The sequence below is a fragment of the Anomaloglossus baeobatrachus genome, chromosome 2, assembly GCF_048569485.1.
Source record: "Anomaloglossus baeobatrachus isolate aAnoBae1 chromosome 2, aAnoBae1.hap1, whole genome shotgun sequence".
Lineage (NCBI taxonomy): Eukaryota > Metazoa > Chordata > Amphibia > Anura > Aromobatidae > Anomaloglossus > Anomaloglossus baeobatrachus.
Genome location: NC_134354.1, coordinates 329628328 through 329642642, shown reverse-complemented (window position 1 = coordinate 329642642; position 14315 = coordinate 329628328). Strand labels below are relative to the sequence as shown.

Sequence of the window (14315 nt, the reverse complement as noted above, 5' to 3'; positions counted from 1 at the left end):
AATGTTTTATGTAATGTATAAACTTTTCTCCATTTTAAATCTATTCAAATACAATCTGGCCTTTCTTAAAGCTAACGAATACCACATTTATAAGTGAAACATTTCACTAGTCACTTTAAATCCTCAGAAATTTGTTATACCAGTTTGCACAAATCATGGCGTGCAAGGTTCTCTTTACATGACGGATCTTGTATAATAGTTTGCACACTTTGTGCATTTATTTGTTCAATTTGTTCTTGGGGGAAGAAGAATTTGAAAATTGACTCGGTGTTTGTTCATGTACACGCTACCATACACAATCCACCTTGGTGTTTTACTGTAAAGAAAGAAAGGAAAAGATATGTTCGAGTGAAACCGTAATAGAGGTAAAGGAAAGAGAAAATGTATAGTTCATTACTGAAGAACTAGCAGCTGTTAGTATACATGACGAAATTGCCTTTAAGAACCTTGCCAACCAGCTGACCTCAGTGTTGTGGTTTAAGTTCTTGAATTCATTATGCATACTTTTCTTTCTTTTTTTTTTTTTTAGAAAGAAAAGAAAGATAATCCCAACCGCAGCAATGTGAATCCTCGGAAAATTCGCACACGGAAAGATCAGTGGGAACAATTGAAGATGGGTCCGGAATTTGTGGATGCAAAAAGTCAACATCCTGAGTATGGTTCTCCTGATTCAGAAGTGCAGAAAGCAAGATTTCAGTTTGCAGAGTGGAATTATCTTCATAAATTGTGCAATGCAGTAGTAGTCTCAAACTTTTCTGAAAAAAACACAATGTCTAACACATGCTATTTTTGTATTATTTTTTTAAGGGTTCAAATGACTCACAATGGTTCTGTTAGTCCTGTGGATATGGGAGACATAAACCATTACCCTCCTCCACCTCCAAGTGATGATATGCCAAGCCCAACTCTAGCTTCTGATGCTTTGCCGCCTCCTCCCATGGAATTTAGGTGAAAAAAAAATAATAATAAAAAAAACCCAAAAACATACAATTTTAAAAATGAATGAAGGATGTGTGTGTTGTTTTCTAAAATGGTAATTCTGGATGTGTCCTAAGGCTTTCATATAAAAGTAATAAATACTTAAGTGTTGGCGTTTATACCTCACTAATTTCCTAAATTTGGACATTACATCACAAGAAATGTGTGATTTGGAGATGTCCAGTAAAGGAAGTCTTTGTGGCAGTGGGGGGTTTGATCACCTTGTATCACTACAGCCCAATTGCTCTGAATATCAATGGTTGCCAGATGAACAAGGCTGGAATGTAGTACATAGCAAAGTTGGTGACTTGGAGCACTGCTTTTACTTGGAAATTTCTGTTTCTAATGTCCGTTTGGATTTCACCCTTTTCAGTACTGCTGTGGATAGTGCAAACGCATCCTTTTAGAGTGCTGTCTCTTCTATGTTCTGCTTCACAATTCCTACAGTGTTGCTGCTCTCCCAGCTCATCGTCGGATAGCACTAACTTTTATACAGTTTAGAGGAATACTGGAAAACATAAATTATAATTTGTAAAGTTAATTTTCTCTTCTACCATTTTTTTTCTTTAGTTCACCTGGAAACGCCAATCGATCAAGTATTGTTAGCCCCATCCATCCACTCATAGCAACTCCATCTGGCCCTCCTAATGGAGGACGACCCAGTTTTTCTCCACCACCACCACCACCACCACCACCACCTGCTAGTATATTTCCAGACACCACTTACCTTTCACCCTCCTCGCCACCGGAGTGTCCTCCTGCTCCTGGCTTTCCTGCTCCTCCTCCTCCTCCTCCAGGTCCTTCTGTGATAGATTATACAACTGTTTCTCCTGCTCCTCCTCCTCCTGCTCCTCCTGCTGGAGGGCCCCCTCCTCCACCACCTCCTCCACCTCCACCAGGACCACCACCCCCTGGCCCCCTTCCACCTCCATCTTTTACTCCTCAAGATGGCGATTGTCTGATTCAGCCATCCAAGCCCAAAACTACGCTGCCACCAGTGAGTGATGTTCGGAGTGATCTCCTGTCTGCAATTCGTCAAGGTACTTGTTCACTTCATTATTTATTTTTTGCATTCATTGTTCTCTTGTTCTGCATGTATGAAGAGTTTTAGCCAATTACAATACACCAGCCTATATCAGCTAAACAAATGAAGACATGAATGAATAATTCTTAAAAGTTTTATTGTACAGCTTTCTTTGCATTATTGCCATCTTATTTTTATGCTTATGATTTTTTTTTTGTTAATTTTTCTGAAAGTGAAGGGGTGGGTTTAATGGCTTCAAATTTACATGTTATTATGACTTGTGAATTTTAATATCTTTGTGCTGGATTACACAAGAGGATTACATAGTTACATAGTTACTAAGGTTGAAAAAAGACCTAGGTCCATCTAGTTCAACCTTCCTCCACCAGTTCTACATTTGGTCACTAAGTCATTTATAACCAACAATGTTGTGTGTACTGAGGAAATCATCCAGCCCTTTTTTGAAAGCTGTTATAGTATCTGCCATTACTACCTCTTGTGGTAGGGCATTCCAGTCTGACTGCTCTAACTGTAAAGAACCCTTTCCTATTTAACTGTCGGAATTGCTTTTCTTCCACTCGCAGTGAATGCCCCCTGGTCCTTAGTATTGTCTTCGGAAGAAATAAGTCATGTGCCAGTCCTTTATATTGACCACACATGTATTTATACATATAAATGAGATCTCCTCTGAGACGTCTTTTTTCTAAGCTAAACATATCTAACTTTTTCAGCCTGTCATCATATGGGAGGCCTTCCATTCCTTGTAGTAGTCTAGTTGCCTGCCTTTGAACTGACTCTAACTTCTGAATGTCCTTTTTAAAATGTGGAGCCCAAAACTGAATCCCATATTCCAGATGTGGTCTTACAAGTGATTTATAGAGGGGTAATAATACGTTGGGATCGCGGGATCTAATCTCTCTTTTTATACACCCTAGAATCTTGTTTGCTTTTGCAGCTGCTGCCTGACATTGAGTGCTGCTGCTCAGCTTATTTGTAATGAGAATACCCAAGTCCTTCTCCTGTTCTGTAGTCCCGAGTTTACTTCCATTTAATGTATACGCAGTTATAGGATTACTCTGTCCTAGGTGCATTACTTTACATTTATCAACATTAAATCTCATTTGCCAAGTATCTGCCCATTCTGACATCTTAGCCAGATCTTTTTGTAATATTATACTATCAAGGTCAGTTTTTAATATCCTACATAGTTTGGTGTCATCAGCAAAGACTGACACTTTACCATCAATCCCATCCACAAGGTCATTAATAAAGAGATTAAAAAGAATTGGTCCTAGCACAGATCCCTGCGGCACCCCACTGCTGACTATAGCCCATTTAGAGAATGTTCCATTTATGACTACTCTTTGTTTCCTATCTTTTAGCCAATTCCTTACCCAGTTGCATATAGTTTCCCCTAGTCCTTGCTTCTGGAGCTTTAGTATAAGGCTATTATGTGGTACAGTATCAAATGCCTTTGCAAAGTCCAAATAAATCACATCAGCTGCATTACCAATATCCAGGTTTGCACTTACCCCCTCATAGAACCCCAACAGGTTGGTTAGACACGATTTATCTTTCATGAGTGCATGCTGTCTGTCAGTTATTATATTATTTTCTGCAACATATTTTTGCATGTCATCCCTTAAAATGCCCTCAAAAACTTTGCATACTACTGATGTCAGGCTTACTGGACGGTAGTTGCCTCGATCTACCCTCTTACCTTTCTTAAATATCGGTACCACATCAGCAATCCTCCAATCCTGAGGCACCAACCCTGTTACAAGCGAGTCTAAAAAGATAAGATACAGCGGTCTGTCAATTACGGAGCTCAATTCCCTTAATATTCATGGATGAATGCCATCTGGCCCTGGGGATTTGTCAATGTTTAATTTACTCAGACGTAGGCGTACTTCTTGTGTTAAATTAATTATATCGGGTGGTGAACTTTGATTTTTCAGTTGTTGAATGATGCCTGCTACAGTCAGTTCCTTGGTGAACACAGAAGAGAAATGCCTATTTAATATCTCAGTCTTTTGTTTGTCCTCTATAACTAACTTGTTATTATATTTTAAGGGGCCAATACTATCCTTTGTTTTCCTTTTGGCATTAATTAATTAATTTATTTTAATGTCATTGGCGATTTTTTTTTTAGGGCTACCAGATTGTTATTTGCAGGGGACCCGTGATTGCTCTTTGTACTTAAATGCAAAGCAAGGATTAAAACGTAACTTTTACTATATATCTCTAAAATCATGAATATACAAAAAGTGCAGTGCATAAATTCAATACCTCATGCTGTGCCCACGCGTCCATATTCATTTCCTTTAGCAGACAGGCCGGTAACTTCCTTATCCTGCCGCTGGAACGCAGTGAAATGCAAGATCTGCGCCTGCGTGATCAAATCAATCTATTACCAAGGTCTAGTGCAAGGGTGGGGAACCACCGGCCCGCGGGCTCTGTCAGCTGCATGCATTTCTATGTAGCTGAGAAACTCCTGTCTGGAGAGTGTGCGGCCAGGCTGGGTGATGTGATGTGAGACTAGAGCGAGTCACTTGCAAAAGTGACTCCGGCGCCGAAGTGTTCACTACCTCACACTGGCCAGTGTGCTCAGGACTTACTTTGTGGGCAGGGTTATCACTCTGCACTCCCGTCCCACAGAAAACGAGCAGCAGCAGATTCATAGCTTCCAGCACTGTTAATCCACCCTCCAGCGCTGTGTGCCCCTGTGCTGTGCGCCCTACGGTGCTGTGTGCCCCCTCCCCCAGTGCTGTGTATGCCCCCCTGTGCTGTGTGCCACCCATAGTTCTGTGTGCCCCCTCCCCCAGTGCTGAGTACCTGTGTGCAACCTCCAGTGCTGTGTGCCCTCTCCGGAGCTGAGTTCTACCCCCCAGTGCTGTGTATCACCATCAGTGCTGTTCATATGATGTCCATGTTCCCCTCGGCTGTCCTTATTTGTTTTTAGAACAGCCATCACCCTTGTCAGTGCGGAAGTATTTGCATAAGGCATGACAGGGTTTAGTTATAATCATCTACCCTTGGACTAGCAAGCATATCTTCCACCTGTGGATTCTCATTATATTGGTGTGTACGTTGTATACGCTCGTGGAGAAGGATCAGGTGAGACTGTGGACAATTTGTGTATCTGCACTTTATATTTATGCACTGCACTTTTTGCATATTCATGATTTTAGAGCTATATAGTAAAAGTTAAGTTTTAGTCCATGCTTTGTATTGCTGAATAATCAGACTTTTTGGGCACAAACTTGTTTCAGTTTTACAGAGAATTGGCTTTGATACACTTTGTACTTTACTGGTTATAAAGTACAAATGAAAGTCTGTTGTCAAATCTGGTTTATTGATATTGGTTTTTAAGCTTTTTTTTTTTTTTAATAATTATTATTATTATTATTATTATTTTGGTGTCAGGTTTCCAGCTCCGCAAGGTGGAGGAACAGCTGGAGCATGAGAAGCGAGATGTTGGAGGTAACGACGTGGCTACCATCTTATCTCGTCGTATAGCAGTGGAGTACAGTGACTCGGAGGATGACTCTTCGGAATTTGATGAAGATGATTGGTCTGATTAAAAGTGCCAAGAAATTCGATGGGGAAGGGTGGTGGGATCAGTGTTATTGAGGTTTTTCACTGCCAAGATATCTTTCTCCAGTGTGTGTCAAAAGGCAGGTGTCAACAGGATGTTCTTATATATAAGAGAATGCTCTTATTGTTGTAATATAATCTTACCTATGGGCATTCTTCACAACAATAGTTTGTTTTTTTTTTACTAAAAATACTTTTTTCTTAAGCTACAGAGTTATTCTGTTACTTTGCCAAAACTCTTGCTTTTTACGCTTAGGCTACATTCACACTACCATATTTTTGATCTGAGTGCTGTCAGTGGAAAAATCAAACAGCACTAGAACCAATGTTACTTAATCGGGCGGCTCAGATAACTGTGTTTTTACACAGACTGAATGTCCACACGAAAAAAATCACAGCACGCACTAGTTTCTTCTGTATTTCACTAGAGCAAAAAAATTTGATCTCATGTACCAATCATCTAACATCTGATTTTTATGGATATATTCTTAACATTGTATTTGGTCTTGTATATTTTATTTTAACCTATGCTATATGGATGCCATACAGATTGTATATGGATGGCATACGGATGAAAATGCAGATAAAAAAAAGTGTTTATTTTTTTCGGAATGAAAGTCTGACAATTTTTTTTCTTCTACACTCTTGTGAATTTGGCCTCAATGAAGTCTGCTTCCGTTTTTTTTTTCTCTTATCCCTCCTAATTATCTATGTAATGAGTTGAGTGTATTAAAATACTTACCAATTGCTGGCTTACATAGTTATCAGCACCGCTCTGGTCCTCTTCTGGCCCACATATCCTGAAGCCAGAATAGCTGGCTCACAGAGGGATTTATGCATCGACCAGAAGTCACTTTCTCCGTGTAAGTCTATGGAGACTTTTTCTGAGACTCATAGACTGACACTGGCAAAGCGGCACTTTCACCACAATAGGTGTGAGACAGCAAAGTTACTGAGTGGCCACATGGAACCGTAGTGTTACTGGAAACTAGAGAACCACTACAGTTGGTAAGTATACACAGCTATGCACCATTACCTAATTAAGACAGAATAAACATTTTGATTAGACTTATTTAAAGAAGAATTGCAAAATCCATTTTTATGTACAATATTAAAGTGGTTGTCCACTACTCGAACAACCCCTTTTTACTCCCCATGTTTGTCTCTTCTTAAAATATAAAAAATTTATGCTCACCTCCTGTGCTGGCGCCATTTTAGCAGTGTCAACACTCACTCTCCCGGAGCTCCATGTGCGGTTGTTGCATCACACGGGCCCCGTGCCCAATCTCCTCCAGCTTTACTGCTCCCACCTTTGGACAAATAAGTAATTAACAGGAAGTGAATGGATCGGTTGGCCGGTTACTTTCTATTGATTACATATAAGTCCAAGCAACGATTAGACATAGGTCTTGCGAGACCCAAGAGAGCAATTGCTGAAACCTCTGGAACTGCAGCGGCACGTGAGGGGAGTATAAGCTTTTTTATGTTAAAGGGGACAAACATGGGGAATGAGAAGGGGTTATCCGAGTAGTGGACTTTAACTATTGCATGATTTTAGTACAGAATACTCCAAATTTATTTTGGCATACAGAAGGTAGATTTTGGTGACATAAAGAGTATTTTCATGTCTGCTTACGAGGACAATCATATAACTTAATTTGTGTCACATCTGGACAGTGATGGTGATAGGGTATTCAGTCCTTGTGGTGGGAACATTCCTTAGTTTAAATACGTATTTGCACTTGATGGCAAAATGTTAAGATTTTTAGATTAATTTTGATATAACTGTGCCTTCAATTTAATATACCTTAAGTTACCTTATAACAGTTAAGAGAAGTGGAATTTCTGATGAAATATGCCTATACTTCACATAATATGGTTACCAATCATGAAAGCTTTATGTAGTTAAACTGAAAACTTATTGACAGTGCAGGTAAATGTGTCAAGGATTTATTTACCTGCTATATTTAGTGTTAGGGCAGGTGGGGTACTATTCTATGCATATTCTATACTTATATATTTGTTATTGTAATTTTGTCTTCTATCATACCCAGTGGGAAATATATGCCCCTATGACTATTGCAATAAACTGTCTTGGTCACTGGGGAAAAACATGAGATAATGGAGAAAAAAATCTAAACCTAATAATTATGTGTAATTTGTTATTATAATGTATCTAGAGAAACAACTTAATCTGTTCCATTCTTTAAATCCTAGTCTATGCAAAATATATGCCTACAACCTGTGTGTATTCAATTTGTGCAACTCAAGTACATAAATAAATCTACACTCAAGAAGCTGCAAACTACTGAGTTGACTAAATGATATGGAGATCTTAAGTGCCTTAATAGAAGTGACTTGGGGGCTAGGTGCAAAAAGAGAAAAATGTTCTCCTTTTGTACTATTTGTTCTGTCCTTCTCTTTATAACTTGCTTTTTTAGATTTCAAATTATATTCACTTGTATATGTATACTGTTTAATAAGAACTTTGTAAAACCAGTGCAATCTGTTTCGTGTGGGTTTTTTGGAGTCTATGGTATATTTTGCTGAAAAGGGTCAAAATTATTGAGGGTAACAGAATTAGAAAAAAATGTAGAAACGTTCAGAGCAAAAATTAAATGGTTCAGTGATAAAGTTGTTAAAGAAGAAATCTTAGTAATATTTTTATCCTAAATTCTCTTAATTATTTATGACAAGTAGTGCAATTGTGATAAGATGGTTATTGACTGCCGTCTTCCCTGATTTCTAGCGCACTCTGGTCTTCTTCTGCTTGAGTTTACCTCTCCTCTTTGCTAGGTCCCATATTGGGCCAGAGTTACTTCCTTCAATGTAAGCTTAAGGAGTTCTGTAGACTTACAATGAGAAAGTGACTTTCTAGCCACAAATAAACCCCTGCCGTATCTGATTTTAGGTCTCCTAACCAAGAATAAGACCAAAGCAGTGCTGGAAACCGGCGATGATTGGTAACATGTCATTCAAAAGTAGGACAATATAGGAAAATAATTAGTCTGAGATCTGTAGATCTCTGTCCTGCCCATAGATATTAACAGCTAATTTACATATAAATGTGGATTGTTTGGGAATAAGACTTTGGATCACAAATCTAAAAGTATCATTTTCTTAAACTTACCATGACTTACATGCCCATATAGACGACTTAGTTGATCCTACGGATGGATTCCCTTTACCCTGCCCTCTATGTTTATAGTGTATGAAGAAAAATACTGTCATGAAGGTTCTAATATCACAGATTAATCATTTTTCAGTCACACTGACTCGAAGTTGATCCTCTACTGATCAATCCGCTCATCTCCACTCACCATCATCATGCTTGATGCACTTGTGTATCCTTCATTGTAATAATCACACACATTTGCAGTTTCCAGAGCTTAAAGGAATTCTGTCAGGGGATTAATGCTGCCCAAACTGGCTTTTCAGAGAAAATCTACTTTTAAAGTTTCTTCTCAGTGCTGCTAAAGGTGAATGACACGTCTCTCCCTATGTACCGGCTTGGGAGAGACCTGTCAATCACCTACAGTAGCACTGGGAAGAATTAGTCAGGGCATAGCTTGAGTAGTCTTTTCCTAGGTCTTTAAAAGTGTTTCAGAGCATAAAATATCTGCAAGGCTCCGATTCATGGTGCCCACGGTTTGGGTAACATGAACCGCAGGTTCCCTTTTCATTGCTGACAGAAGCATAGTGTGATTAGAATGCAATTCCTATGATTAGCACCAGAGGGCACTGTTATACAAAAGTATGTAATGTAAATCATATTGTTACTGTACAAACATCTGAGAGAAAACAAAATGCCACAGTCCTTACTTAGCAACACTTAAAGTGCTGGCCAAAAGTATTGGCACCCCTGCAATTCTGTCAGATAATACTCAGTTTCTTCTTGAAAATGATTGCAATCACAAATTCTTTGGCAATATTATCTTCATTTATTTTGCTTGCAATGAAAAAAACACAAAAGAGAATGAAACAAAAATCAAATCATTGATCATTTCACACAAAACTCCAAAAATGTGCCAGACAAAAATATTGGCGTCCTTACTTAGCCTAATACTTGGTTGCACAACCTTTAGCCAAAATAACTGCGAGCAACCGCTTCCGGTAACCATCAATGAGTTTCTTACAATGCTTTGCTGGAATTTTAGACCATTCTTCTTTGGCAAACTGCTCCAGGTCCCTGAGATTTGAAGGGTGCCTTCTCCAAACTGCCATTTTGAGATCTCTCCACAGGTGTTCTATGGGATTCAGGTCTGGGACTCATTGCTGGCCACTTTAATAGTCTCCAGTGCTTTCTATCAAACCATTTTCTAATGCTTTTTGAAGTGTGTTTTGGGACATTGTCCTGCTGGAATGGAGGAATAAAGCTGGGCTCAACTGCATACAAGTAGAGATTCTGCAATTCTGTCAGATAATACTCAGTTTCTTCTTGAAAATTATTGCAATGACAAATTCTTTGGTATTATCTTCATTTAATTTGTCTTCAATGAAAAGAAAAAAAAAATGTCATAAAGCCAAATTGGATATAATTCCACACCAAACATAAAAAAGGGGGTGGACAAAAGTATTGGCACTGTTTGAAAAATCATGTGATGTTTCTCTAATTTGTGTAATTAACAGCACCTGTAACTTACCTGTGGCACCTAACAGGTGTTGGCAATAACTAAATCACACTTGCAGCCAGTTGACATGGATTAAAGTTGACTCAACCTCTGTCCTGTGTCCTTGTGTGTACCACATTGAGCATGGAGAAAAGAAAGAAGTCCAAAGAACTGTCTGAGGACTTGAGAATCCAAATTGTGAAGAAGCATGAGCAATCTCAAGGCTACAAGTCCATCTCCAAAGACCTGAAAGTTCCTGTGTCTACGGTGCGCAGTGTCATCAAGATGTTTAAAGCCCATGGCCCTGTGGCTAACCTCCCTAGATGTGGAAGGAAAAGAAAAATTGACGAGAGATTTCAACGCAAGATTGTGCGGATGGTGGATAAAGAACCTCGACTAACATCCAAACAAGTTCAAGCTCAAGCTGCCCTGCAGCCCGAGGGTACAACAGTGTCAACCCATACTATCCGTCGGCGTGTGAATGAAAAGGGACTGTATGTTAGGATACCCAGGAAGACCCTACTTCTTACCCCGAGACATAAAAAAGCCAGGCTGGAGTTTGCCAAAACTTACCTGAGAAAGTCTAAAACGTTTTGGAAGAATGTTCTCTGGTCAGATGAGACAAAAGTAGAGCTTTTCGGGAAAAGCCATTAACATAGAGTTTACAGGAAAAAAGAAGAGGCATTCAAAGAAAAGAATACGGTCCCTACAGTCAAACATGGCGGAGGTTCCCTGATGTTTTGGGGTTGCTTTGCTGCCTCTGGCACTGGACTGCTTGACCGTGTGCATGGCATTATGAAGTCTGAAGACTACCAACAAATTTTGCAGCATAATGTAGGGCCCAGTGTGAGAAAGCTGGGTCTTCCTCAGCGGTCATGGGTCTTCCAGCAGAACAATGACCCAAAACACACTTCAAAAAGCACTAGATAATGGTTTGATAGAAAGCACTAGAGACTACTAAAGTGGCCAGCAATGAGTCCAGACCTGAATCCCATAGAACACTTGTGGAGAGATCTCAAAATGGCAGTTTGGAGAATGCACCCTTCAAATCTCAGGGACCTGGAGCAGTTTGCCAAAGAAGACTGGTCTAAAATTCCAGCAAAGCATTGTAAGAAACTCATTGATGGTTGCACAACCTTTAGCCAAAATAACTGCGAACAACCGCTTCCTGTAACCAAGTATTAGACTAAGGGTGCCAATACTTTTGTCTGGCCCATTTTTGGAGTTTTGTGTGAAATGATCAATGATTTGATTTTTGTTTCATTCTCTTTTGTGTTTTTTTTCATTGCAAGCAAAATAAATGAAGATAATACCAAATAATTTGTGATTGCAATCATTTTCAAGAAGAAACTGAGTATTATCTGACAGAATTGCAGGGGTGCCAATACTTTTGGCCAGCACTGTGTGTGTGTATATACATATAATATATATATATATTTTTTTTTCTCGCATAGCATCCATATGACGTGTATGCAATTTTTTTTTTTAATTAAAAATTCTTTTATTAAAGAATTTTCATACAAACAACAAAACAAAGCAAACTGTAACATTATACAGCAGCAATGCATTTTTAACCTCATCTTAAACATAATCTAATCCTCTATGTACATTAATGCAAATTGACAAATAATAAAGGAATCTCAAACAGGTAGACAGCACCAGGATATCTCTATATCTCTATGTAATGTCACAATCCCCATACATATTATACACTCGTACTCTTTAGTGCCACATGAAAGGCAATAAAGGATGCAAATTTATAATATGTATAGGGGTGGGATATTATATATCTATATCAGATTGCTTTATTAATACGACAGCTAGCTTAAAATTACACAGCATTATAGTATGTAAATGATTACGTTAATGCATTCCGTACGGATGGTATACGCATGTCCATGTGATGTCCGTTTTGTTTTTTTTCTCACACCTATTCACTTGCATTGGTGAGTCACGGTGGTTTTACACAGCCTTATGCAGCTTGGTGCAATTTTTTTTTTTTTTGTTTTCCTTTTTCTCAGCCTGATTCGAGCTGAGGAAAAACTCACAGATGGACACTGCCTTAAGCGGGCTTTAAACGCTACGACATCGCTCAAGTGATCTCGTTGGGGTTACGGAATTTGTGACGCACATCCGGTCGCTTTAGCGATGCCGTTGCGTGTGACACCTATGAGCGATTTTGCATCGTCGCAAAAACGTGCAAAATCGCTCATCGGTGACATGGGGGTCCATTCTCAAATATCGTTACTGCAGCAGTAACGAAGTTGTTCCTCGTTCCGGCGGCAGCACACATCGCTCCGTGTGACACCGCAGGAACGAGGAACCTCACCTTACCTGCGTCCCGGCCACCATGCAGAAGGAAGGAGGTGGGTGGAATGTTGCGTCCCGCTCATCTCCGCTCCTCCACTTCTATTGGGCGGCGGTTCAGTGACGCTGCTGTGACGTCGCTGTGACACTGAACGAACCGCCCCCTTAGAAAGGAGGCAGTTCGCCGGTCACAGCGACGTCACAGGGAAGGTAAGTAGTGTGACGGGTCCGGGCGATGCTGTGCAACACGGGCAGAGATTTGCCCGTGTCGCACAACCGATGGGGGCGGGTACGCACGCTGGCGATATCTGTACCGATATCGCAGTGTGTAAAGCGGCCTTTATTGTTTACCATTGTTGATTGCAACACAATTTTTTATTTTAACAGATTTCACTTGACGATTTTATATGCAGATGTAAGTGAACTCTTATAATCAGGTACTATGAAGTAAGGTGATATCAAAAGAGTGTGTGTAAGTGTAAGGGGGTACAAGGCTCTGCCACCTCTGCAGAAGTTTTGTATCACACAGGTAGAAGAGAAGACCGGGTTTATGCCGCACTAAAAACCACTGATGCGTGTAAATTAAAAGATTTCCTTTTTATTTGATGGTTCTGGAACTGTCAAATACAAAGGAAATTTTTTAATTTACACACATCAGTGGTTTTTAGCGCGGCATAAACCCGGTCTTCTCTTCTACCTGTGTGATACAAAATTCCTCCCGGGGCTTCAGCTAAACCACCGGGCACTCACAGGCTATCATAAGGGGTTGTGACTGGCACAACCTCACCAGGTGAGTGCATCTTTGTCTTGTCTGTCTACCCTCATACCAGGTAAGACCCTATTGCGCTTTTTCCCCCCCTACACTTTTACAAGACCTCTGCAGAAGTGGCAGACTATTTATAGATATGTATGAGTTTAGTAAAATTGTTGCAGGATGTTGTGTGGCCACCAGGTGGCAACGTGGCCTAAGTGACCAATTCCCTGGAGTTCATTGGTTAGGAAGGGGTTAGTTACAGGAAGGTTTGTAGGTTATAAAAGGACCAAGTAAGAGAAAGAAGGCAGGAGAGTCCCCAGGAGGAAACAAGTGTGAAGAAGCCCAAAATACTGATTAAATTAGATCCTCAGGATCAAACTCACAACTCCGCACGTGGGGTCCTGAAGCAGAAGGGCTGAAGATAACCACGTCAACCCTGTGGGGGTAATAGCCCGGACAGTGTGAGTTGTGACTGTACCCTGGAAAGAATTCCCAACGATTCCCCCCACACCGAACTGACAGTCAGTGTGTCCCTACAATAGAGTGGGTGCCAATGTGTGAGCAGAGGACGAATCTGCCACGGATGGCGAAGTCAGAGCAGGGGATGAGGGGCCTAGAGACCCTTACTGAGACCCCGGTGCCAGGGGGAGCGGTTGGCCGGAAAATTGCAGGAGGTAGTGAAAACTAAAGGGAAACTCATTGGGGTCAGAAGCGGCGCCCTCAGGATGCGGGATAATGATTTTGACGTTCTAAAGACGTTACCAAGTAAATTGCAGATGAATGAACTGTTTTATACTGGAGTGGTGACCTGGACTCGAGGAGTTAATGTCCGGCTGCGCTGCTGCATAGTAGCCCTTGTGAAGATGACTACTAGAGCCCCCACTAATCACCCCAACATAAGTACCTGCGGAAAGTGGTTGTCCGCTACTGGACAACTCCTTGGGATTCAACATCAAATTAAAAGCTTTATATTTACCTCCCGGACTGTTGTTTTTTCTCAGATATCCGCAATGTACTTCAAAGACACTGTTGTTCAGCTTCTATC

At 40.3% G+C, this 14315-nt stretch overlaps 1 protein-coding gene across 1 annotated transcript in view; it reads left to right on the top strand.

Annotated features, from left to right (window-relative positions):
- Positions 1–8130, top strand: part of WASF2 (WASP family member 2) — a 94742-nt gene extending 86612 nt beyond the window's left edge. Inside the window, exons 6-9 of the mRNA XM_075335921.1 lie at positions 530–654; positions 808–948; positions 1549–2018; positions 5429–8130. Coding sequence (XP_075192036.1) covers positions 530–654; positions 808–948; positions 1549–2018; positions 5429–5586 — 894 coding nt within the window. The 3' untranslated portion in view covers positions 5587–8130. The remainder of the gene's footprint in view (positions 1–529; positions 655–807; positions 949–1548; positions 2019–5428) is intronic.
- The last annotated feature ends 6185 nt before the right edge of the window (positions 8131–14315 follow it).